This window comes from Gorilla gorilla, chromosome 23 (assembly GCF_029281585.2).
Source record: "Gorilla gorilla gorilla isolate KB3781 chromosome 23, NHGRI_mGorGor1-v2.1_pri, whole genome shotgun sequence".
Classification (NCBI taxonomy): Eukaryota; Metazoa; Chordata; class Mammalia; order Primates; family Hominidae; genus Gorilla; species Gorilla gorilla.
This window is the reverse complement of record NC_086018.1, coordinates 35,835,739-35,861,804: the sequence shown is the minus strand read 5'-3', so window position 1 is coordinate 35,861,804 and position 26,066 is coordinate 35,835,739. Positions and strand designations below refer to the sequence as shown.

At 49.7% G+C, this 26,066-nt stretch overlaps 2 protein-coding genes across 7 annotated transcripts in view; one reads left to right on the top strand and one right to left on the bottom strand.

Annotated features, from left to right (window-relative positions):
- The window catches only part of EIF3L (eukaryotic translation initiation factor 3 subunit L), a 39,733-nt gene extending 35,133 nt beyond the window's left edge, over nucleotides 1–4,600 (bottom strand). Inside the window, exons 1-3 of one of the 2 annotated variants that reach the window (XM_019018110.4) lie at nucleotides 3,933–4,600; nucleotides 3,358–3,406; nucleotides 1,924–2,134 (exon numbers count right to left, since the gene is read on the bottom strand). In XM_019018110.4, the coding sequence (XP_018873655.2) occupies nucleotides 1,924–2,134; nucleotides 3,358–3,406; nucleotides 3,933–4,094 (422 nt within the window). In that variant the 5' untranslated portion in view covers nucleotides 4,095–4,600. Of the gene's footprint in view, nucleotides 1–1,923; nucleotides 2,135–3,357; nucleotides 3,407–3,932 lie in introns of those variants that run through there. The other variant, XM_031005590.2, reaches the window with a different exon arrangement.
- A 396-nt stretch (nucleotides 4,601–4,996) lies between these two features.
- On the top strand, nucleotides 4,997–25,974 carry ANKRD54 (ankyrin repeat domain 54). 5 transcript variants are annotated; one of them, XM_031005591.3, is made up of 8 exons: nucleotides 4,997–5,189; nucleotides 12,811–12,858; nucleotides 17,340–17,438; nucleotides 22,755–22,826; nucleotides 23,624–23,671; nucleotides 23,748–23,872; nucleotides 24,083–24,190; nucleotides 24,813–25,974. In XM_031005591.3, the coding sequence occupies exons 1-8, from the start codon at nucleotides 5,057–5,059 to the stop codon at nucleotides 24,885–24,887; spliced, it is 708 nt and encodes a 235-aa protein (XP_030861451.2). In that variant the 5' UTR covers nucleotides 4,997–5,056; the 3' UTR covers nucleotides 24,888–25,974. The 5 variants fall into 5 exon arrangements, with proteins under 5 accessions (XP_030861451.2, XP_018873654.1, XP_063560927.1 ...); XM_019018109.4 differs by lacking the exon at nucleotides 4,997–5,189 and adding an exon at nucleotides 8,180–9,165; XM_031005592.3 differs by lacking the exon at nucleotides 4,997–5,189 and adding an exon at nucleotides 9,082–9,165 and having other exon boundaries at nucleotides 17,345–17,438.
- Nucleotides 25,975–26,066: the final 92 nt, after the last annotated feature.

Sequence of the window (26,066 nt, the reverse complement as noted above, 5' to 3'; positions counted from 1 at the left end):
CACCATGCCCCAGCTAATTTTTGTAGGCACTGGTTTATATACTTCTAATCACAAAAGACCTGGGGAATAAAGAAAACACAGGTCAGCACGCTTGCCTTTCAGGTCACCCACCTGGCCCTCTTCCGACTGTCCTTTCCTTTCTTTCATTCCTGTTCTAAAGCTTTTTAATAAACTTTCACTCCTGCTCTCAAACTTGCCTCCCTCTCTTCTTCCGCCTTGTGCCCCTCAGTCGAATTCTTTCTTGTTAGGAGTCAAGAACTGAGGATGCTGTAGACCCGTACAGATACGGACTCATCATCAATAGCATTTTAGCCCTCAGTGTAATTCTTTCTTGTGAGGAGGCAAGAACTGAGGCTGCTGGAGACCTGTACAGATACGGACTCATCATTGGTAGCATGTTTTGGTGTTGTGTCACTTGAACACCTTCGGCTGCTAACCTCTTTTGGTGCTGCATGACTTGGATCCATTTGCTAGTGTGAGAGACCTCGATGCTGCACCTTCTTCGGCTGGAGGTGTTCAACCTCCGAACAAGGTTTTCTCCCTTTCTCTCTCCTGCTTACTAACTAACCCCCAGAACAATTCTTCTTGGTCATAAGTGACTCTGTTCCCGTTGGCTGATCTCTCAGCTCAACCTAATGGGTGGCTTGCAGGGGTGGGAAGGACCTTGGAGTCCACACCAAGTAGAACTTAGGCTCACAAGAGTGGCAGGGGTGAAGCCTAAAACCATGCAATGTCTGAGGTTTCCTCTGCTTTTCAACTACAATCAGCTCTTTCAAAGCAACAAAAAAAAGAAAACACATGTCAGAGATCCTATTCATTGATCAATAGGCCTTTGGCTATTTGTTTTCTCTCCCCCATCCTTCTGACTTGCTTAAATTCTATTTCCTTGGTGAAGTCACTCCTGACTATCCCAGCTTTGACTGACCTATCTTATCTCTAACGCTCATTACACAACGGCAGCCCCTCAAAACTTGTGGAGTTCAGCTTGCTCTGATATGCGCTGAAGGGCTGCATAGCACAGTTTAGAAATTAGGCTTTGGTGCCAGACACTGCAGGTTCAAATCTCAACACATCCATTAAACTAGATACATGACTTATTTCTGTGCTGTTTCCTCATCTGTAAAATGAGAAAAACTGCTACTTCATGGGGTTACTGTGAAGGGTAAATGAGTAAAAACACAAACAACACACTGAACATTGATGGATCTATCCTGGTAATAAAAACAAATGCTAATCACTATTATTATAATTGTTAATAGTGATATTATTTTAGGCTTTGTACAAATTTCTGAGGATATAAAGTCCAACAGGCCGGGCATGGTGGCTCACGCTTGTAATCCTAGCACTCTGGGAGGCCAACGGGGGTACATCACTTGAGGTCAGAAGTTCAAGACCAGCCTGGCCAACATGATGAAACCCCATCTCTACTAAAAATACAAAAATTAGGCCAGGCACGGTGGCTCCCACCTATAATCCCAGTGCTTTGGGAGGCTGAGGCGGGTGGATCACTTGAGGCCAGGGGTTCAACACACGCCTGGCCAACATGGTGAAATTCTGTCTCTACTAAAAATACAAAAAAATTAACTAGGCGTGGTGGCACATGCCTGTAGTCCCAGCTACTCGGGAAGCTGAGGCTGGAGAATCACTTGAACCCAGGAGGCGGAGGTTGCAGTAAGCCGAGATCTTGCCACTGCACTCCAGCCTGGGCGACAGAGTGACACTCCGTTTCGAAAAATAAACAAATGCATAAATAAAATAAAGTCTAACAAAATAAAATGTCCCTAGCCTCAAGGACTCACAAAGACCCCCCCCGCCCCGAACCCCCCCGAAAGTACTGTTTACAGGCGCTCACCTCATTTGTAGGAACTATATTACCAGGCCAGTCCCACCCAGAAAGAGGCCCTTTCAGCCAGTAGCCCATACCTGTTCTCATAGATGTCCTGGATCTCATACACCTTCTGGTCAATGACATCACTGGAGACACGACTGGCCTGTAGCTCATACACTTTCTGGTCAATCAAATCTGAGACAGTTTTGTGGAAATACTGGATGAAGTTTTTGATCACCTCAGGGATCACCTGATAGGTTTGCTGTTCATACTGACGTTCATAAGCAAGGTCCTGCTTTGGATCTCCTGGAGGTTGGATATAACAAATACAGAGTATGCTCAAACCCACATATATGATAGAACGAAATGGCAAGACCACCCCAGAAACTAAACTCAGGTCTGCGTAAAATTCCCTTTTGAATACTCAGAGATACAAACATTTCAAGTCACTCCGAATCTCGTTGTCCCTGTTTCTTCAAAAATATTACCATGACTTGAAGTTATTTTTCACTTATTATCTGTTTTGCACCCTTCTCCCAAGTGTAGGAAGTCAGGAATCTTGTCTGTCTTGTACTCAGACATATCCTCAGGGCCTAGAAAAGTGTGCGTTGGAAGGGAGAGAGGCAAGACTGTTGGAAAGTAAGTGGTAACAGGTACTTAATATTTCTTGAATGAATAACTGTCACCTTCTAAATATATGACTGTGGCAAGTTACTACTAATAAACCTCTTTGCTATATTTTCTATTCTTTAGGAGACATTAACATACAGAACCGCTGTAAGGATTAAACAAAATATTTCACACAAAGTACTTAGAACAATGGATAACACTGACTACTAAGTCAAGTCACTATAACGTTTCAGGAAACCTCAGACACCTCCCAAAAAGATTTCATTTGGGCTTGGTTTGAGTTACTTAAATTTTTCACATCAAGATTTTCTTCCTTGGGGCAGGCGCGGTGGCTCACGCCTGTAATCCCAGCACTTTGGGAGGCTGGGGCAGGTGGATCACCTGAGGTCAGGAGTTCAAGGCCAGCCTGGACAACACGGCGAAACCTCGTCTCTATTAAAAAAATTTAAAAATTAGCCGGGAATGGTGGTGGGCGCCTGTAATCCCAGCTACTCAGGATGCTGAGACAAGAGAACTACTGCTTGAACATGGGACACGGAGGTTGCAGTGAGCCGAGATCGCACCACTGCATGCACTCCAGCCTGGGGGACAGAGGGAAACTCCATCTCAAAAAAAAAAGAAAAAAAAAGAAAAAAAGCTTTTCTTATTTGGCTAACAGTTTACACAAGAAAACCATAGCCAGGTAAGTAATCCTTCTCTTCCAAGACTGAGGTGGACTATGATAAAAAGCCTGGTTTATTAGGCTTTATACAACCCCTCGCACTGGCAGCTAATGACTGACTCCAAACCTGGACCATCAAAGAGCAATTTTTAACAGGTGCCTGTCAGAGCTGGTTCTAAGACATTCCAAAAGGAATTGATCCCTAGGAGCACTCAGCCAGCCTAACCCGTGGTCTTACCTGTGTGCATATCATAGTCGCTGGGATAAGCGTAGGGGTCATAAGCCGCCTAGAAGGAAAGAAACGCAGTCAAGGACAGCCGCCAACTCGTGAATTCATCATCCTAGAGTCTAGATGCCAAGCAGAGAGCTAAGGATACAGAGGCGAATAAGACACTGTGCCAGCCTTTGAGGAACTCACACGCCTTAGAGAAAAGGGACAGTAAACAGACAATGACAATACAACATTACGGGTGCAATGAGGTGGAGCAAAGGACAAGAGGCTGTGGGAATCAGCGAGATTTGACCAGACGGAGCCTAGACCAAAAAAACTCAGGTGCAGAAACACAGAACCGTCTAACAGGCCTTGGTCTCCGGTCTTAGAAAGGGGAAGGACAAGCCAATCGAACACGCGAAGTGGGAGGGCAGAGCCAGGGTTGTCTAGGGACCGGGAACTGTGGGAGCAGCCTGAGGGCCGGGCGGGAGGTCGGCCGGAGCTGGCCGCGACCCGGAAGCTGCCTCGCGCCGGGACCCACATCCAGTGGTCCCAGAGATCACCCCGTCGTGGAGCCCACCGCGCCCTTACGGCCACCTTACCTCAGACTCATAATCATCAGCGGGATAAGACATGGCTGCCTCGCTTGGGAGCACCGCCGGAAAGAGCGAAATGAGCGTCCCGCGCCTGCGTCCTGAGGCCGGAAGTTCAGCCCCACTCGGGCCTGCCGGGAAACCGGAAGCCTTTCCGAGGCCTCTGGCCATCTGAGATAGCCATATCCAGAAGGAAGAGGAGCCGCGTTCCGTGGCTCACGCCTGTAACCCCACCACTTTGGGAGGCCGAGGCGGGCGCATCACCTGAGGCTGAGGCCGGGGGTTTGAGACCAGCCTGACCAATATGGAGAAACCCCGTCTCTACTAAAAATACAAAATTAGCCGGGCGTGGTGGCGCATGCCTGTAATTCCAGCTACTCGGGAGGCTGAGGCAGGAGAGTCGCTTGAACCCGGGAGGCGGAGGTTGCGGTGAGCCGAGATCGCGCCATTGCACTCTAGCCTGGGCAACAAGAGGGAAAACTCCGTCTAAAAAAAATAAATAAGTGGGTTACAAGTAGCCTGAATTTTCCTCTCTTCAAATAGGGGCTTCTCAAAGAAGGTGAATCTATAATAGTGGTGTAGATTCAGATATAAGGACACGTATTTGGCGTAAAGGAGAGGCAAAGTTAGAGGAACCAGAAAGAATGCTACACAAAAGATGGCCGGCTTCTCGTGTGAAGGGAGATTCGGATACGGGGGCCTGATGGATTTAGTTGTAGGCGGTTTGCCTGCAGCGAGTAAATTATTCAAACGTTCGGACTTCACAAGACTAAACTTACTGGGGATAAAAGTTGAGATTTGGCCGGGCGCGATGGCTCACGCCTGTAATCCCTACACTTTGGGAGGCCGAGGCGGGTGGATCATCTGAGGTCAGGAGTTCGAGACCAGCCTGGCCGAAATGGCGAAACCCCGTCTCTATTAAAAATACAAAAATTAGCCGGGAGTGGTAGCGTCCGCCTGTAATCCCAGCTACCCAGGAGGCTGAAGCAGGAGAATCGGTGGAACCTGAGAGGCAGAGGCTGTAGTGAGCCGAGATCGCGCCACTGCACTCCAGCCTGGGCGACAGAGCAAGACTCCGTCTAAAAAAAAAAAAGAAAAAAAAATTGAGATTTGGTCCCATGCAGTAAGAGGGCATGGAGAACAGGAGCCACCCAACTTTGGACATTAAAGTTGGAGCAGGCAAAGATGAGGCCAGCTGTGTCGTGAAGCCTGGGACATGGGCAGCTCTTGAGTACACCGGGTTCGAGGCCAGGGGAAACCCTCAAGGTAGAGATGGGGTTATAAAACAAACCAATAAAAACCGGTGTATGAGTCAAGGAGAGGCCTTAGTTTAGCCATCTGCCCATACACAACACCTAGTGGAAATCCGAGTTCCAGTCCCTACTCCGCCACTGATTTGCTGTGTGACCAGGACTCTCTGGGTCCCTTTGTCACGCCGCCCTCCTTGCTTTTCCCACTGAGGCACGCTCCACCTCTGGGATTTTGCACTCACTGTTATCCAAGTCTAGAATCGAATGCAGTGGCATCCCCACTCCCATTCCCTTCCCCATCGGTATATGCATGGCACCTTCAGGTGTCTGCTCTGGTGCCATCCACTCAACATCCTATTGAGAATTGCGATGCCCAACCCCAACTCCCTATGCTGCGTTCTTGTTTTGTGTTTCTTCCTTGTGCTGTCACCAGAGGTGACACAAATTTGGAAATAATGGAGCTTAAGCTTTACCGACCCTCGATTTGGTTCAGGGAGGGTCCCCAACAATGTCCTTATGGTCCTTTGCTTTTGTAAAATTTGTGAAATATTTTTATTGCTGAAACCACCTTTGCAAAAATTGTAACAGTGAGAAAATAATGACAGTGAAAGAGATCTGATCTAACCAACCCTCATCTTCCATTTAATCTTCAGACTGCCCTTAATCATTCCTGGCTCGAACCAAGCTAACTTTGGGAGACATTTAGTTTCTAGTTTAAATAATAACCCTTCTCCGAGGCCTGGCACAGTGGTTCACACCTGTAATCCCAGCACTTTGGGAGGCCAAGGCAGATGGATCACCTGAGGTCAGGAGTTCGAGACCAGCCTGCCCAACAGAGTGAAACCCTGTCTCTACTAAAAATATAAAATTAGCCAGGCATGGTGGCATGTGCCTGTAGTCCCAGCTACTCGGGAGGCTGAGGCAGGAGAATCACTTGAACCTAGGAGGCGGAGGTTGTAGTGAGCCAAGATCGCACCACTGCACTCCAGCCTGGGCAACAAGAGCAAAACTGCCTCAAAAAAAAGAAAAAAGAAAAGAAAAAGAAAAGAAATTACCTGAAATCTTATAGTCCATATATGACAGGAATTTGATACAGGTTGCTCCAATTTGACAACAATTCTCAAAATGTTCATGACATTTGAGAAGGAGTTGTGAAGTCAGAAGATTTTCATGGGGCTGGAATGTGGTGGCTCATGCCAGCACTTTGGGAGGCCAAGGTGGGAGGATCACTTGAGCTCAGGAGCTCAAGATCAGCCTAGGCAATATAGTGAGACCCCATCTTAAAAAAAAATTGGGGCCCAGGCACTGTGGCTTACTCATGTAATCTCAGCATTTTGGGATGTGGAGGCAGGAAGATCCCTTGAGGTGAGGAGTTCAAGACCAGCCTGAACAAAAAAGTGAGACCATGTCTACAAAAAATCAAAAAAATAATTAGCCAGGCACGGTGGTACACATCTGTGGCCCCAGCTACTCAGGAGGCTGAGGTGGGAGGAAAGCTTGAGTGCAGTGAGCTGTGATCACACCACTGCACTCCAGCCTGAGTGACAGAGATCCTGTCTCAGCACTGTATCCATTATGGGGCAGACGAGGAGAGTACAAATAAACATAGCATTTCTTTCCATATAGTACAATGATAAACTTCACAATGGCGACCTGCAAACACTGAAAATTCTGGAAGTGCTTTTCCAATTGTAAGAGAAAGATTACTTTTTTTTCTTTTTGAGATGGAGTCTTTCTCTGTCGCCCAGACTAGAGTGCAGTGGTGCGATCTCGGCTCACTGCAAGCTCTGCCTCCTGGGTTCATGCCATTTTCCTGCCTCAGCCTCCTGAGTAGCTGGAACTAAAGGTGCCCACCACCACACCAGGCTAATTTTTTTGTATTTTTAGTAGAGACGGGGTTCCACCATGTTAGCCAGAATGGTCTCAATCTCCTGACCTCGTGATCCGCCTGCCTCGGCCTCCCAAAATGCTGGGATTACAGGCGTGAGCCACAGCGCCCGGCCTTTTTTTTGTTTTTGTTTCTTTTTGAGATGGAGTCTCGCTCTGTCACCCAGGCTGGAGTGCCGTGGTGCGATCTCAGCTCACCGCAACCTCTGTCTCCCAGGTTAAAGCGACTCTCCTGCCTCAGTCTCCTGAATAGCTGGGATTACAGGCGTGCGCCACCACACCCAGCTAATTTTTGTATTTTTAGTAGAAACGAGGTTTCATCCTGTTGGCCAGGCTTGTCTTGAACTCCCGACCTTGTCATCTGCCCATTTTGGCCTCCCAAAGTGCTGGGATTACAGGCGTGACCCACCGTGTGGAAAGATTACATTTTAACTGGGTTGAGTGGGAGGGTTTATATATGGGAAGAACTTTTGCCAGGACACAAGACCTGGTCCGGTGAGAGCTGGGCAACTGTGAATGAGCCTCTTCCCTCTGCTTTTCAACTCCTCATCTATAAAATAGGGATGGTCCTTCTTGTCTACTTTATATAAGTGTTTGTGGGGTACGGGATTGTGAGAAGTTTTACGAAAACGTGCACCCATGAAATGTTGCTTGAGGAACACTTACTTGTTTCCTGGTCTTCTCCCGCTGGATTGTGAGCATCTCAGGGGCACCAAGTCTGATCCTGTGTCCAGGACCTAGCAGTTAGTTACCTGGCTCAGTGACTGGCTGTCGAACTAAACTATTGCTCTAATGTAATCACTTTGTATTACAAATCTTTGTAGATCAGTGATCTACGTAGGGGTTACCTAGAGAACTCTGACTAAAGGAAATCCATTGCATTTAAACACTATTACTCACAGTTTGTAGTAATATCTCCAAATTTCAACACATTTTCCCTTTCCCACGTACATTATGCATTTGTGGGAAGTTCATTTTTTTTTTTTTTGCGTTCATTGATTTACAACATCTATATCTATCTACATGGATAGCGTGGCTTCTTCATTTTCCTTTGTGAGTGCCTGCAAATCATCTTAATCTGATTTGCTAAGGTATCTGCTTGTTTTCTCATTAGACCGGGAAATGGAGAGGAAAAAGAAAAAAAAAGGCCGGGCGCGGTGGCTCACGCCTGTAATCCCAGCACTTTGGGAGGCCGAGGCCGGCACATCTCGAGATCAAGAGATCGAGACCATCCTGGCCAACATGGTGAAACCCCGTCTCTACTAAAAATACAAAAATTAGCTGGGCGTGGTGGCGCGCGCCTGTAGTCTCAGCTACTCGGGAGGCTGAGGCAGAAGAATTGCTTCAACCCGGGAGGCGGAGGTTGCAGTGAGCCGAGATCGCGAGCCTGGCGGCAGAGCGAAACTCCGTCGCAAAAAAAAAAGCGTCTGAAATGCTGTTTTACTGGCTCCGGTAGCGACGTACAGCGAAAGCCAAGGTCACTTCAAGTTTGTAATTGGTTACAATGTCTGTCAGTCACGTTGCCGGAAACCCTGTCCAATTATCCTGCTTGTACTGTGCCCTCCCTTTCCGATTGGTTTTGGGACCGGTTTAAGCTGGAAGGGTAGTCATTGGTTTGCTTCTCCGTCTCGGCCTGAGCCCGCCCCCGCTCGGTTGCCGTGGTTGCGGGCCCGGCCCGCCCGCCAGCTCGCTGACAGCACGACTCAGGGCGGAGGGAAGTAGGTCCCTTGGTCGGTCGGGAACGAGGCTCAGGCGGCCAGGCCCGCGCGGAGCCGTTGCCATGGCAGCCGCCGCCGGGGACGCGGACGACGAGCCGCGCTCAGGCCACTCGAGCTCGGAGGGCGAGTGCGCGGTGGCGCCGGAGCCGCTGACTGACGCTGAGGGCCTCTTCTCCTTCGCTGACTTCGGGTCTGCGCTGGGCGGCGGCGCGGGCCTCTCGGGCCGGGCGTCCGGCGGGGCCCAGTCGCCGCTGCGCTACTTGCACGTCCTGTGGCAGCAGGATGCGGAGCCGCGCGACGAGCTGCGCTGCAAGATACCCGCCGGCAGGCTGAGGCGCGCTGCCAGGCCCCACCGGCGGCTCGGGCCCATGGGCAAGGAGGTGCACGGTGAGCGGCGCGAGCGGCGCGGGGGCCCGGGGCGGGGCAGCCCGGGCGAGGGGCGGGGCCTCGGAGGACCGCTGGCCGCGCTTTGGTCGCCCCCGACCCTCAGCCGGGGTCCCCCGACGTCTGCGCTGAAGGCCACACTGACCCTTGAGTCTCCTTTCAGTAACGATGGTGATGATGGTTTTTTAGAAAGTCTCCCTGCTCTGAGCCAGTCACCCCAGTCTTCTCTCACTGGATAATTTCTGAATGGAAACTTCCCATGACTCGGAACGCTTATTGGGGAATAATAAAATGAGGTACTGGGGAACACTTTTATTATCATGGAGAGGGGAGGCCAGAGCCTGCAGCCAAGTCGTACCAGCTTGTTTAAATGCACGGACTTGGACTCCTTTACCACAGTTAGACCTTAGGGCAAATGATAGACCCTTTCAACCTTAGTTTTCTTTTTAAATTTTTTTATTTTTATTTTATTTATTATTATTATCTTTTTGGAGACGGAGTCTCGCTCTGTTGCCCAGGCTGGAGTGCAGTGGCGCCATCTTGGTTCACTACAACCTCCGCCCCCCGGGTTCAAACGATTCTCCTGCCTCAGCCTCCCGAGTAGCTGGGGTTACAGGCGCCCACTACCAAGCCCAGCTAATTACTGTGATTTTAGTAAAGATGGGGTTTCGCCATGTTGGCCAGGCTGGTCTCGAGCTTCTGATCTCAGGTGATCCACCCACCTCGGCCTCCCAAAGTACTGGCATAACAGGCATGAGCCACTGGCCTGGCCTCAGCCTTAGTTTTCTCATCTGTAAAATGGGATGAGTTAAGTAAGGTAATGGATGTTTAGCTGTTATGCTGCCTTTGCTGTGCCCCAAACACTGCTGATACATGATCATTTGTCCTCACAAGAACTCTTTGAGATATAGAAATTGTTCCCACTTTACTGAAGAGGAAACTGAGGCTCAGAGAAATTGTCTCATTCCAGGTCACATAGCAAGTGGCTGTTGCTGGTATTAGAATCCGGGTCAGCCCGACTCAAACTTCTCCTCTGGTATATCTACCATATTGTCTTCTACAATACATGGGTGACATGGAAACCCAGGCACTGAGAGACTAAGAATGGGGACTTTGGGGATTTCTTCCAGGACTGGCTATGACTCTAGCCATATTTTAGTGATGTCACAAAGATGAAATAAGAATTTGGAAGCGTTGTATTGACCATAAAGTGCTGTATGAAAGCAAGGAATTGTCATGTATCTGAATTGCAATTTTTGACCATATCTCCGATGACAAAGACATTGCTTTCCATTAGCCATTGGAGGGGGAAAATCTTTCTGCTTAGGAAATACCAAATTTAGGCAAATCATTTGGGAACGACCTGCTTTGAAGGAGAATATAAGATTATCTGTGTAACCAGCTCACAAAGAGCTTCTATGTAAATCATTTGCAATAACTCGGGGCTGGCAGAACAACTCAGCCTTGTTTTGCAGATGATAGACCCGAGGCCCAGCTGGGTTAACTAGCTTGCTCAAGGTCACCCTGTGACTACAAGTGATAGAGAGGAAATCTCGCTCCAAAAGTCTTGGAGGATTTGCAGGAGGATGTGGCCTTTGTACAAGCTCCGCCTCATTTCAAGTTTCTCCTTGTTCCCAGGGCACTGTCTTTCTTTTCTTTTTTTGAGACAAGAGTCTCGCTTTACCACCCAGGCTGCAGTGCAAGTGGTGCAGTCTCGGCTCACTGCCTCAGCCTCCCAAGTAGCTGGGACTACAGGCCCGCACCACCACACCCAGCTAGTTTTTGTATTTTTAGTAGAGATGGGGTTTTACCATGTTAGATTGATTTAAGTTAGAACTTAACCTAAGATTGAGAAATATTTTTTCTTTCTTTTTTTTTTTTTTTTTTTTTTTGAGATGGAGTGTTGCTCTGCCACCCAGGCTGGAGTGCCATGGTGTGATTTTGGGCTCAAGTGATTCTCGTATCTCAGCCTCCCAAGTAGCTGGGATTACAGGCATGCACCACCACACCCGGCTAATTTTTGTGTTTTTATTTTATTTATTTATTTATTTATTTTGAGACAGAGTCTTGCTCTGTTGCCCAGGCTGGAGTGCAGTGGCGCAATCTTGGCTCACTGCAACCTCCGGCTCTCAAGTTCAAGTGATTCTCCTGCCTTAGCCTCCTGAGTAGTTGGGATAACAGGCATGCACCACCATGCCTGGCTAATTTTTGTATTTTTATTAGAGAAGGGATTTCACCTTATTGGCCAGGCTGGTCTCAAACTCCTGACCTCGTGATCCACCCGCCTTGGCCTCTCAAAGTGTTGGGATTACAGGCGTGAGCCACTGTGCCCGGCCCTATGTTTTTGTGTGTGTGTGTGTGTGACAGAGTCTCACTCTGTTGCCCGAGCTGGAGTACAGTGGCACAGTCTTGGCTCACTGCAACCTCTGCCTCCTGGGCTTAAGCGATTCTCCTGCCTGAGCCTCCCAAGTAGCTGGGATTGTAGGCGTGCACCCCCATGCCCAACTAATTTTTTGTATTTTACTATAGACAAGGTTTCACCATGTTGCCCAGGGTGATTTCAAACTCCAGAGCACAGGCAATCTGCCCACCTCAGCTTTCCAACGTTCTGGGATTACAGGCGTGAGTCACCACGTATGGCTAGTTTTGTATTTTTAGTAGAGATGGGGTTTCAGCATGTTGGCCGGGCTGGTCTTGAACTCCTGGCCTCAAGTGATCCACCTGCCTTGGCCTCCCAAAGTACCGGGATTATAGGCATGAGCCACTGCGCCCAGCCATTGTGGCTTTTTTTTTTTTTTTCCTGAGACAGTCTCACTTTGTCGCCCAGGCTGGAATGCAGTGGCGTGATCTCAGCTCACTGTAGCCTCCACCTTCCGGCTTCAACCCATTCTCCTACCTCGGCCTCCTAAGTAGCTGGTGTTACACATGCACGCCACCACACCCAGCTAGATGGCTGGGTTTTTTTTGTTGGTTTTTGTTTTTGTTTTTGTTTTTTTCTGAGACAGCGTCTCACTCTGTCACCCAGGCTGGAGTGCAGTGGCGCGATTTTGGCTTACTGCAACCTCCATGTCCTGGGTTCAAGTGATTCTCCTACCTCAGCCTCCAGAGTAGCTGGGATTACAGGCATGTGCACCACACCCGGCTAATTTTTTTGTATTTTTAGTAGAGACGGGGTTTCACCATGTTGTCCAGGCTGGTTTTGAACTCCTGGCCTCAAGTGATCCGCCTGCCTCGGCCTCCCAAAGTGCTGGGATTACAGATGTGAGCCATCATGCCCAGCCAATGGCTGTCTTTTGTTTGTTTGTTTGTTTGTTTGTTTGTTTTGAGACGGAGTCTCGCTCTGTCACCCAGGCTGGAGTGCAGTGGCGTGATCTCTGCTCACTGCAAGCTCCGCCTCCCGGGTTCACGCCATTCTCCTGCCTCAGCCTCCCGAGTAGCTGGGACTACAGGCGCCCGCCACCACGCCCGGCTAATTTTTTTGTATTTTTAGTAGAGACGGGGTTTCACCATGTTAGCCAGGATGGTCTCGATCTCCTGACCTCGTGATCTGCCTGCCTTGGCCTCCCAGAGTGCTGGGATTGTAGGCATGAGCCACCGCGCCCAGCCATGGCTGTTTTTTTAAACTGGCATCCGTTACTCTCTTTACAGCTCTGAAGAGACTGAGGGACTCCGCCAATGCCAATGATGTGGAAACAGGTGAGTGTGCACAGTAGGTCCAGCTACAGGGTCCCATGGGCTGGTTGGGGAAGGAAAAGGCCAGGTAATCAATATGTGGGAAGGCAGTCTGCAAGCTCACCCCTTTGGAGCAGGCTCACTGTATTTATTGTCTGACTGTGCAGTCATCTTGCTGAAGGTAAGTCTGGCTTAGACACTCACTCTCCCCATGCTCCCCTGTCACTTTGAACTTCCTGATGTCGTAGCATTTACCACCCTGTGGACACCTTGATGGTGGAGACCACGTATACTTTTGTATCCCTGGCAGCCAGCACAGTCTTCTGCAAAGAGTAGGCACTAACTTTGGAACTTGTGGTTAATGGGAGTGGATACTCAACTTAGCTGCCACGGCCAGGTGAGGTGGCTCATGCCTGTAATCCCAGCACTTTGGGAGGCTAAGGCAAGAGGATCACTTGAGCCCAGGAGTTTGAGACCAGCCTGGACAACATAGGGAGACCTCGTCTCTACAAAAAGTAAATGTTGGCTGGGCGCGGTGGCTCAGCCTGTAATCCCAGCACTTTGGGAGGCCGAGCCGGGCAGATCACGAGGTTAGGAGATCGAGACCATCCTGGCTAACACTGTGAAACCCCATCTCTACTAAAAATACAAAAAATTAGCCGGGCGTGGTGGTGGGCGCCTGTAGTCCCAGCTACTTGGGAGGCTGAGGCAGGAGAATGGTGTGAACCTGGGAGACAGAGCTTGCAGTGAGTGGAGATCACGCCACTACACTCTAGCCTGCGTGACAGAGCGAAATTCTGTCTCAAAATAAATAAAATAAGAAAAAAAGTTTTAAAAAATGTTGTGGAAATTAGAGAAATATATAAGAAAAACATCCATATCCGCGAAGGAACTAATCTGTTAATATTTTGATGAATATCCTTCAAGGCTTCTTTCCTATACACTGGAATTTTCTTTATGGGCTGGCTTGCAAACTGCTATATACACATGCTGTAGCCTGCATAATTTTTTGTGTATCATAAACATTTTTTCGGGCCGGGTGTGGTGGCTCACGCCTGTAATCCCAGCACTTTGGGAGGCTGAAGTGGGCGGATCACCTAAGGTCAGGAGTTCGAGACCAGCCTGACCAATATGGTGAAACCCCGTCTCTACTAAAAATACAAAAATTAGCTGGGCGTGGTGGCGGGCACCTCTAATCCCAGCTACTTGGGAGGCTGAGACACAAGAATTGCTTGAATCCGGGAGGCAGAGGTTGCAGTGAGCCAAGATTGCACCACTGCCCTCCAGCCTGGGCAACAGAGCGAGACTTCGTCTCAAAAAACAAATAAATATTTTTTATAGTCTTTGTAACCTTTTTTTTGGTAGAGGTGAGGTCTCACTATGTTGCCCAGGCTGGTCTTGAACTCCTGGGCTCAAGTGATTCACCCACCTCAGCCTCCCAAAGTGCTGGGATTACCCATTTTTTGTTGTTGTTGTTTTGTTTTGTTTTTGTTTTGAGATGGAGTTTTGCTCTTATTGCCCAGGCTGGAGTACAATGGGGCGATTTCGGCTCACTGCAACCTCCGTCTCCCAGGTTCAAGCGATTCTCCTGCCTCAGCCTCCCAAGTACCTGGGATTACAGGCATACACCACCACACCCGGCTAATTTTGTATTTTTGGTAGAGAAGGGGTTTCTCCATGTTGGTCAGGCTGGTCTTGAACTCCCAGCCTCAGGTGTTCTGCCCGCCTCGGCATCCCAAAGTACTGGGATTACAAGCGTGAACCATCGTGCCCAGCCCCACAGTTTTTTGTTTTGTTTTGAGACGGGGTCTGGTTCTGTCATCCAGCATAGAGTGCAGTGGTGCGATCTTGGCTTACTGCAGCCTGTGCCTCCCTGGCTCAAGCGATTCTCCTGCCTCAGTCTCCCCAGTAGCTGGGATTACAGGCACTCACCCACCACACCTGGCTAATGTTTGCACTTTTAGTAGAAACGGGGTTTCACCATGTTGCCCAGGCTGGTCTCAAACTCCTGACCTCAGATGACCCACCTGTCTCAGCCTCCCAAAGTGCTGGGATTACAGGCATGAGCCACCGTGCCCAGACTCTCATCAACTTTTTCTTGCCATTTTTATTCATTTATTCAGCCAGTCTGCATCATTAGTGAAACAGATATTGTATGACACTATGTTTGACACCAAGGTTATAAAGATAAACAAAACAAGAAATGTACAGTATAGGCTGGGCACGGTGACTCATGCGTGTAATCCCAGCATTTTTGGAGGCTGAGGCGGGCGGATCTCTTGAGGTCAGGAGGTCCAGACCAGCCTGGCCAACGTGGTGAAGCCGCATCTTTACTAAAAACACAAAAATCAGCTGGGCATGGTGGCATGTGCTTGTATTCACAGCTACTTGGGAGGCTGAGGCAGGAGAATCACTTGAACCTGGGAGGTGGAGGTTGCAGTGAGTCGAAATCGTGTTGCTGCACTCCAGCCTGGGCAACAAAGTGAGACTCCACCTCAAAACAAAAAAGTACGTATAGTTGGAGAGGAAGGATGTAATGTGATACTATTTCAAAAAAAAAAAAAAAATCAGGCTGGGCGCGGTGGCTCACGCCTGTAATCCCAGCACTTTGGGAGGCCGAGGTGGGTGGATCACAAGATCAGGAGTTCAAGACCAGCCTGGCCAAGATGGTGAAACCTTGTCTCTACTAAAAATACAAAAAAATTAGCTGGGCGTGGTGGTGGGCGCCTGTAATCCCAGCCACTCGGGAGGCTGAGGCAGAGAATTGCTTGAACCCGGGAGGCGGAGGTTGCAGTGAGCTGAGATCGTGCCACTACACTCCAACCTGGGCAACAGAGCGAGACTTGTCTCCAAAAAAAAAAAAAAAAAACCCACAAAAAAGTAAAGTTATGTGTTTAGTTGAAGAAGTGTGAATTTTGGAGCCAGAAAAACATGGGTTTATATTCCAGCTTTGCCTCCTGTTATCTGGGTTAACGTAGCTTACGTCCTTTGTAATTTCTTTGGCCCTAGGTATCCTGGTCTGTAAAATGGACTTGACACCTTGCTGGGTCATTGAGGGGTTTAGCATTCAGGTACCTAATGCCTGGCTGGTGCTCAGTGTATGATAACAATTACCCTAAAATAGCACAAGATGTTAATACTAGAGGAACAGGATGAACAGGGCACTAAGTGGCTATGGAATTGGGGGGGGGCTGACTCAGCTTGAGGAGACAGCTGGATTCCTGGAGAGGAAGCTGTCGGGACTTCATCAGAAATACTCAAGTCCTTGAGAGGTTTGCTGGGGGAAAGAGACTAAAATGTCTGCTCTACAATGGCATTTGGCAGCAGTTTTCTCCATTTTAGCTGGACATGTACATCAGTACATAATGCCTCACATTTATAGTGCCTCCCTACTTTTCAAAGAAGGAAGGTCACATCCATTATTTTCATCACAGCAGCTCTGGAAATTAGTAGGGCAGATATTCCCATTTGCTGGTGAACTGTGACCCAAATCCAGGCCTTTGTACTCCCAAGTCAGTCTTTCCACTGCCCCATGCTGTTGGCAGTGCACTCCTTTCTCATCCTTTTTTCCTCTGTGTAATTTCAAATGACCTATCTTTAAGCTCAGAGGTTCATTTTTCTGCTTGTTGAAGTCTGCTGTTGAAGCTATTATATGTTTTATTTCATCCATTGACTTTTTCAGCTACAGGATTTCTGTTTATTTGCTTTTTTTTTTTTTTTTTTTTTGAGACAGAGTCTTACTCTGTCACCTAGGCTAGAGTGCAGTGGCGCATTCTCGGCTCACTGCAACCTCCGCCTCCTAGATTCAAGCGATTCTCTTGTCTCAGCTACCCAAGTAGCTGGGATTACAAGTGCCTGCCATCATTTTCCGGCTAATTTTTGGATTTTTTTCAGTAGGGACAGGGTTTCACCATGTTGGCCAGGCTGGTCTTGAGCTCCTGACCTCAGGTGATCCACCTGCCTCGGCCTCCCAAAGTGCTGGGATTACAGGTGTAAGCCATCACGCCCAGACTGTGGATACTTTTACTCAAAGTTATCTCCATAAGAGTCACCCATGAATACTACCTGTATCAGTACAGTCTTCCCTCAGCATCCTCGGGGGATTGCTGCCTGCTGGGAGCAAAGCATAGGCCAATAGCTTAGGCAGCTGTTTCCAGCCAGAATGGATGTGTATCCAAGCCGAGGTCACGGGAGGGGGACCACTGTCTATGCTAGGGATTCCTGTGACCCTAAAATTTCTGACCCTGAGGGCCTAGAACCTCCTACGATGTTCTATCACTAGGCGTGTAGTTTGAGCACTCAGAATCCATGGCCTTCAGTTGTGCCCTCAGATGAACTAGTTGCTTGTTCCCATGGGACCAGCATCTAGGAAGGGCTGCTTTCCTATGCATTGTCGATGTCTTGTCTAGAGGCACCCCTGAGCCTCCCTCTCCATCGCTCGGGTCTGCAGCTTAGCTAACATCGCTGCTTTCTCCCCCTTCCTCCCTCTGTCTTGGTGGTGTCAGTGCAGCAGCTGCTGGAAGATGGTGCAGATCCCTGTGCAGCTGATGACAAGGGCCGCACAGCTCTACACTTTGCCTCGTGCAATGGCAATGACCAGATTGGTGAGTCCTGGGGAGGGAGGAGGGAGTAGGGCTAGGCAAGTAGTGTCTCTGCACAGGCCTTGGGGGAGGCGCTGCTGTCTGCACAGCCTTGGGATGCCCAGTTGTTCTGGATATAAGGAAGACTTGGCGCTGCAGTGCCCTGCCCTTCTCCCTCCGTTAGCCTGTGGAACTGGCAATGTTAGACTGGGGCAGGGTAAACCTGGGGGAGATAATATGATTGACTGAGGATGAAGGGATGTCTCCAACTAAGAGACCACTGGAGAGTGCAGGGCCCAGGCCTTCAAGACTTTCAGGTAACATCTACTCAGTGCCAACCACAGCAGCAGGACAGCTTTTCTCTTTTTATAGGAGTCTGTTTTTTTTGAGATGGAGTCTCACTCTGTCGCCCAGGCTGGAGTGCAATGGCGTAATCTCGGCTCACTGCAACCTCTGCCTTCTGGGTTCAGGCAATTCTCCTGCCTCAGCCTCCCGAGTAGCTGGGATTACAGGCATGCGCCACCATGCCCGGCCAGAGTCTCTTTTTTTAAATTGTGGTATACTAACCAAACAGTGAACTGTGTATGTGTATTCATTGGTGTAACTGCCACCAGATGAAGATAGAGAATATTTCAGCATCCCAGCAGCCTCCCTCATGCCCTCCCAGTCCTTAGTCCCATCTTGACCTTGTTCATCATAGACTAGTTTTGCCTGTTTTTGAATTTCACATAAATGGAAGCGTATGGTAAGCACTTGTCTATGCATACTTTTTTTTGTTTTTTTGTTTTGTTTTGTTTTGTTTTTTCTGAGACGGAGTCTCGCTCTGTTACCCAGGCTGGAGTGCAGTGACTCAGTGACTCGATCGCGGCTCACTGCAACCTCCACCTCCCGGGTTCAAGTGATTCTCCTGCCTCAGCCTCCTGAGTAGCTGGGAATATAGGTGCCCACCACTAAACTTTTTTTTTTTTTTTTTTTTTGAGATGGAGTCTCCCTCTGTTGCTCAGGCTGGAGTGCAGTGGTGCCATCTCGGTTCACTGTAAGCTCTGCCTCCCGGGTTCATGCCATTCTCCTGCCTCAGCCTCCCAAGTAGCTGGGACTACAGGCACCCGCCACCATGCCTGGCTAATTTTTTATATGTTTTTAGTAGAGACGGGGTTTCACTGTATTAGCCAGTATGGTCTCGATCTCCTGACCTCGTGATCCACCCGCCTCGGCCTCCCAAAGTGCTGGGATTACAGGCGTGAGAGACTGCACCCGGCCACACCGGTTAATTTTTTTGTATTTTTTAGTAGAGATGGGGTTTCACCATGTTGGCCAGGCTGGTCTTGAACTCCTGACCTCGTGATCCACCTGCCTTGGCCTCCCAAAGTGCTGGGATTACAGGCGTGAGCCACTGCGCCAGCCTTGCATACTTTTACTCAAAGTTATCTCCATGAGATTCACCCATGAATACTGCCTATATCAGTACAGTCTTCCCTCAGTGTTCTCGGGATTGGTTCCAGGACCCCACTCAGATACCAAACTCCATGGATGCTCAAGTCCCTTGAAGTTGGCCCTCCATATTCTCGGGTTCTGAGTCCAGGGTTCATTGAATCTGTGGACACAGAACTCACAGTTAGGGAGGGTGGACTGTAGTTAGTACTTTCTTATGCTGGTTTGTATTTCATTGTGATATACCCCATTTATCCATTCTACTATTGATGGACATTTGTGGTGTTTCCAGGTTTTAGCTTTATGAATGAAGTGTTGTGAACATTCTTGTATATGTGATTTGTGGCTGTAAACACTCATCTATCCTCTATAAACCTAGGAATGGCATTGTTGGGTCACTAGGGTACACAACATGTATTTAGCTTTAGTAGGTACTACTAAACCTTTTCCCAAAAGGGGTGTACTGACACACACTCCCACTCCCCACCAGCAGTGAAGAGAGTTCTACCTTTCCCTATGTCCCTGCCAGTGCTTGCTGTTGTCTCTCTTTAATCTTAGCCTTTTGGTGTCTCATAGTGGTTTAATTTGCATTTCTCTGATGGCCAGTAACGTTGAGCACCTCTTCATGTGTTTATTGGCCTTTTTTTTTTTTTTGAGACGGAGTCTTGCCTGTCACCCAGGCTGGAGTGCAATGGCGTGATCTTGGCTCATTGCAACCTCCACCTCCTGGGTTTGAGTAATTCTGCTTCAGCCTCCCGGGTAGCTGGGACTACAGGCACGCATCATCACACCCAGTTAATTTTTGTATTTTTAGTAGAGACAGGGTTTCACCATGTTGGCCAGGCTGGTCACAAACTCCTGACCTCAGGAGATCCACCTGTCTCGGCCTCCCAAAGTGCTGGGATTACAGGTGTGAGCCACCATGCCCGGGCCATTTTTTTTTTTTTAAACTTTAAGTTCTGGGATGCATGTGCAGAATGTGCAGGTTCGTTACATAGGTACACCTGTGCCGTGGTGGTTTTCTGTACCCATCAACCCGTCATCTAGGTTTTAAGCCCCTCATGCATTAGGTATTTGTCCTAAGGCTCTCCCTCCCCTTGGCCCCCACCCCCCGACAGGCCCTGGTATGTGATGTTCCCCTCCCTGTGTCCAATTATTGACCATTTTTACATCCTCTTTTATGAACTATATGTTCAAATCTTTTGTCCTTTTTTTTTTTTTTTTTTGAGACAGAGTTTCACTCTTTGTTGCCCAGGCTGGAGTGCAATGGCGTGATCTCGGCTAACCACAACCTCCGCCTCCCGGGTTAAAGTGATTCTCCTGCCTCACCCTCCCAAGTAGCTGGGATTACAGGCATGCGCCACTATGCCCGGCTAATTTTGTATTTTTAGGGGAGACCAGGTTTCTCCATGTTGGTCAGGCTGGTCTCGAACTCCTGACCTCAGGTGATCCGCCCGCCTCGGCCTCCCATAGCGCTGGGATTACAGGCGTGAGCCACCGCACCTGGCCTCTTTTGTCCATTTTTTTAAAAACAAGTTTTGGCCGGGCGCGGTATCTCACACCTGTAATCCCAGCACTTTGGGAGGCCGAGGTGGGTGGATCATGAGGTCAGGAGATCAAGACCATCCTGGCTAACACGGTGAAACCCCATCTCTACTAAATATACAAAAAATTAGCCGGGTGTGGTGGCGGGTGCCTGTAGTTCCAGCTGCTCGCTGAGGCAGGAGAATGGCGTGAAGCTGGGAGGCGGAGCTTACAGTGAGCCGAGATCGTGTGACTGCACTCCAGACTGGGAGAGAAAGCAAGACTCTGTCTCAAAAACAAACAAACAAAAAAACTAGTTTTCTGTCTTTTTCTTTTTTTGAGACAAAGTCTCACTCTGTCATCCAGGCTTAAGTGCAGTGGCCTGATCACTGCCCACTGCAGCCTCAATCTCCTAGGCTCAAGCAATCCTCCTGCCTCAGCCTCCCAAGTAGCTGGGACGACAGGTGCACACCACCAAGCCCAGCTAATTTTAAAACATCTTGTAGAGACGTGGTCCTGCTATGTTACCCAGCTGTTCTCTAACTCTTGGGCTCAGGCGATCCCGTCACCTTGGCCTCCCAAAGTATTGGGATTACAAGCATGAGCCACTGCGCCTGGCCTTTTTCTTACTGATTTGTAAGAATTATTTGTATATTCTGGTTAGAAATCATTTATCAAATATAAATGACTTGATTTTCTGAGCTTGCTGTTTCATTTTCTGAGTGGTATACTTTGATGAACACAAGTTCCTAATTTTATTTTTATTTATTTATTTATTTGAGATGGAGTCTCATTCTGTTGCCCAGGCTGGAGTGCAGTGGTGCGATCTCGGCTCACTGCAAGCTCTGCTCCCCGGGTTCAAGCTATTCTCCCACCTCAGCCTCCTGAGTAGCTGGGATTACAGATGCGTGTCACCACACCCAGCTAATTTTTTATCTTTAGTAGAGATGGGATTTCACCATGTTGGTCAGGCTGGTCTCGAACTCCTGACCTCCAATGATCCACCCGCCTTGGCCTCCCAAAGTGCTGGGATTACAGGCGTGAGCTCCTGTGCCCTGGCCTATTTTAGTTTTTATTGTTTGGAGACGGAGTCTCGCTCTGTCACCCAGGCTGGAGTTCAGTGGCGTGATCTTGGCTCCCTGGAACCTCCACCTCCCAGGTTCCAGCAATTCTCCTGCCTCAGCCTCCCAAGTAGCTGAGACTACAGGGGTATGCCACCACACCCAGCTAATTTTTGTGTTTTTAGTACAGACAGTTTCAACATGTTGGACAGCCTGGTCTCGAACTCCTGACCTCAGATGATCTGGCTGCCTTGGCCTCCCGAAGTGCTGGGATTATAGGCATGAGCCACCGTGCCCAGCCATGTTCTTAATTTTAATGAATCCAATGTATCAATATTTCTTTCCTTTCTCTTTTTTTTTTTTTTTTCTTTTTTTGAGACAGGGTCTGTCTCTGTTGCCTAGGCTGGAGTGTACTGGCACCATCTCGGCTGACTGCAACCTCCGCCTTCTGGGCTCAAGCCACCCTACCACCTCAGCCTCTCAAGTAGCTGGGACTACAGGTCTGCCATCACTATGCCCAGCTAATTTTTGTGTTTTTAGTATACAGAAAGGGTTTCTCCATGTTGCCCAGGCTGGTCTTGAACTCCTGAGCTCAAATGATCCACCTGCCTCGGCATCCCAAAGTGCTGGGATTACAGGCCTGAGCTCCCATGCCTGGCCTTTTCTTTCTTATGGTTAGTATTTTTGTGACCTATTTAAGAAATCTTTGCCTGCCCAAGATGTTCATGTTCTTCTGGAAGCCTGACTGTTCTAGCTTTCACACTTATGTCTATGGTCCCTCTTGAATTAGTTTTTGTACATGGTGTGAGGCTCAGCCTGACCTCCCTGTATGATGTCTGGGATCCAAGCTACCTGCTTATGTATCCTTCTGGGTATTGGCAGACCCTGGTGATAATACAGCACACCCCTGAGGTGACCCCAAGACTGCCAGGAGGGAGAGGTTATCCATGGAGCTCAGCATCATTTATTGACTTAATTCCCACCATGGTGCTTGGCTGTGGGAGAAGCAGAAAATGCCCTGGACAGCCTTCACCAGGAGCAGCTGCTATTGGAAGAACTTTACTTAACCCTTCAAATCTCATTCCTACACCTGCATAGGCCAAGAGGCCCTCCCCAGATCCTCAGTTCCTGGCCCTCAGGGCCTTGCCCATGAACTCTGGTGAGTGCGTGAGTGAGTGAGTGAGTGAGTGAATGAAGTAACACAGCCATCCATGCTTGCATTCCGTGTCCCCCACTCTGAGCCAGCCTCTCTAGCTAGGTTAGGGGTTCAGGGTGCAGGCAATGGAAGCCTCCGACAACTCCTCTTGGGTTTGCCTGTTTCCAGTGCAGCTGCTCCTGGACCATGGTGCTGATCCTAACCAGCGAGATGGGCTGGGGAACACGCCACTGCACCTGGGTAAGCATGTCAGAATTCACTAAGACAACTCATCTGTAGCAAAGAAAGGCTCTTTAGATGAAGAGCGTGGGGCCCGGCATGCTCCTGGCAGAATCTGTGAGTGTCAGGGAAGATCCTAGGCCTGCACTCCCAGGGCTGCACTGCCCAGCAGCCTGTGTCCTGTGGGTCTTCCAATCATTTAGCAGTTGGCTGTGCCCTCGGCAGAGCCAATTTAGCAACCTAGGCTAGCCCAGCAGCACTCAGCACTGTGGCTCACACTGAGGCTGATCCTATCTCCAGGCCTCAGTTTCCTCTGCTGTACAGGGAGGGAGTTGAAGTTGACTGCTGAGTCCTACCTAGCTGTGCCTTGGCGATACCTTCTCAGTAGGCATAACTTGGCACAGGCGTCAGGGAGACACAGCCCTGCTCCCTCCAGTGGCCACACAGAGCCAGGCTCTTGTGGTCCTGGATTCTTTTTTTTTTTTTTTTTTTTTTTTTGAGACGGAGTCTTGCTTTGTCACCCAGGCTGGAGTGCGGTGGCGCGATCTTGGCTCACTGCAAGCTCCACCTCCCGGGTTCACGCCATTCTCCTGCCTCAGCCTCCCGAGTAGCTGGGACTACAGGCGCCCACTACCACGCCCCGCTAATTTTTTGTATTTTTAGTAGAGACGGGGTTTCACCGTGTTAGCCAGGATGGTCTCGATCTCCTGACCTCGTGATCCGCCCGCCTCGGCCTCCCAAAGTGCTGGGATTACAGGCGTGAGCCACCGCGCCCGGCCATGGTCCTGGATTCTTAAGTCTCTGTTCTTCTTCCTCAGCGGCCTGCACCAACCACGTTCCTGTCATCACCACACTGCTACGAGGAGGTATGTGGTTTCTTCCCCTCTCTGTCCTCTTTCTCCCCCTCACCCCCAGAATGCTCACCTCAGCTGGTACCTGCAGGGGCCCGTGTGGACGCCCTGGACCGAGCTGGTCGCACACCCCTGCACCTGGCCAAGTCAAAGCTGAACATCCTGCAGGAGGGCCATGCCCAGTGCCTAGAGGCTGTGCGTCTGGAGGTGAAGCAGGTGAGTACCCCTTCTGTGTGGAGCCCACGGCACCAAGGCAGCACTGGACAGATGCTGCCCTAACCACAGACACACCTGCCTCTGGCCCCAGGGCTCCTGGGTCGTTTCACACTGACCCCAGTTGGCTGTTCCACTGTGCTTTTTGGAAGCAGCATCAGCCTGTCTGCCTCCCTAGGAACCCAGGCAGCTCAGCTCACCCTCTTGTTCCAGATCATCCATATGCTGAGGGAGTATCTGGAGCGCCTAGGGCAACATGAGCAGCGAGAACGCCTGGATGACCTCTGCACCCGCCTGCAGATGACCAGTACCAAAGAGCAGGTGAGCTGCAGCCACAGGCCCAGACCCAGGGCCTGGCAGGAGCCTCAGGGCCAGTCCACCCTGCTCCGATGCCACCAGACACTCGTATCAGAAAGAGGCTGTGGGCTGGGGCCAGCCGCAGGGGCTCACACCTGTAATCCCAACGCTATGGGAGGCTGAAGTGGGAGGATCACTTGAGGCTAGGAGTTCGAGGCTGCAGTGAGCTGTGATTGCCACTGAACTCCAGCCTGAGTGACAAAGCAAGGTCCTCTCAGAACATGTGGAAAAAGGCAAAAATTATAAAAACAAACAACAACAAAAAAAACCAGAGCAAGGCCCTGTCTCAAACAAAAAAAGTAGGGGAAAGAGCCTATGATTGTGGGTTGCAGGCTTCAAAGCCTCCGTTCACTTGCTTTGAAGTTGCCAGTGGCTAGTGTGTGTTCATGGCCCTGCCCTCTAGGACAGCCCTAGGCCACCTGGTGTCAAAGATTGACCCTTGGTCAGCTGCTGCATAGTCAGAAGCCACCACACGCCCTGGGAGGAGAGACCGTGCCTGTGTTCTGTGCCTGTGGGATTGTGGAAGAGACCCAGGAGCCCTGGCACACCCCATGTCCCATAACAGAGCCTCTGTTCCGTCCTGCAGGTGGATGAAGTGACTGACCTCCTGGCCAGCTTCACCTCCCTCAGTCTGCAGATGCAGAGCATGGAGAAGAGGTAGCAAGAGAGGCTCCCTGCCTTCCTGCCACTGCCCCACCCTGCCCCACTGCTGTCTCAGTACCAAGAAAAAGCCCAGCATCTGGGACTTGGAGCTGCACTTGTCTGGTGAGGACCTTGCCCTCACCCGCAGATGCCGTGGGGCAGAGATGCTCTCTCTCCACGGCCTCAGAGCCACTCCCAGCCACAGTTTCCAGCATCTCTGTGGACAGGGACCACAGCTCCCAGCTTCTTCCAGTTCTCGCAGCACCAGACCAGCCTCTGCAGCTGCACTTCAGCTCCGTAGACCTGCGCTATCTCAGCAGACCTCACTCGCCCCATGGCCTTCATGGCGCGCTCCAGGCCTCAGACCCTTCTCTGTGTTCCATCCTGGCCACGGGCTTGTTGCAGTCAGCAGGTGTGGGCTTAGGTGGGCACCCTGTGGCCAGGGGTACTGCGTGAGGCCCTTAGTTGGTCCTGTGCCTCTCACCAGCACTTAGACACGTCACCAGACTTTCAAGGAGATACTGCAGTGAGTTTCTCTGGTTGGAAGGGGAGGGTTGGTGAGTCCCAGACCTTAAAAATACAAGGTTAAGAGGGACCCCAAAGCAAAAAATTCCAACCCTTTTCCTCCCAGTCATTGAAACATCAAAACTATTATACCGGAGGGTGTAATAGTTTTGCTCCCAGTTGTGGTAGGCCAGTAGTGGCCTCCCAAGATGCCCATGTCCTAATCCCAGGAACCTGTCAAAATTACCTTGTATGGCCAAAGGGGCTTTGCAGATGTAATGAAGTTAAGGATCTTTGGCTGGGAAGATTATCCCAGCTTGTTCAGGAGGGCTTGATGTCCTCACCCGGGTCTGTATAAGAGCAGAGCAGGTGACGGGAGAGCGGGTTGGAGGTGTAGTGATGGAGCAGGAAACTGGAGTTGAGGAGGGCAGCTCAAGCCACAGAGTCCAGGCCACCTCAGAGCCAGGAAATGCATCCTCCCACAGAGCCCTGGGAGGCCCCAGCCCTGCTCCCACCTGGACTGGCTCAGTGAGGCTAATTTTATAATTAATTCTGGCTGATTTTAGAACTCTAAGGGAATAAATTTGTGTTGTTTTAAGTCACTAAGTGTGTGGTAATTTATTGCAGCAGCAACCAGAAACTAGTATTGTAGTGAAGCCCCAAAAACTCACCTTGAGGTTCAGTCCTGTCAGCA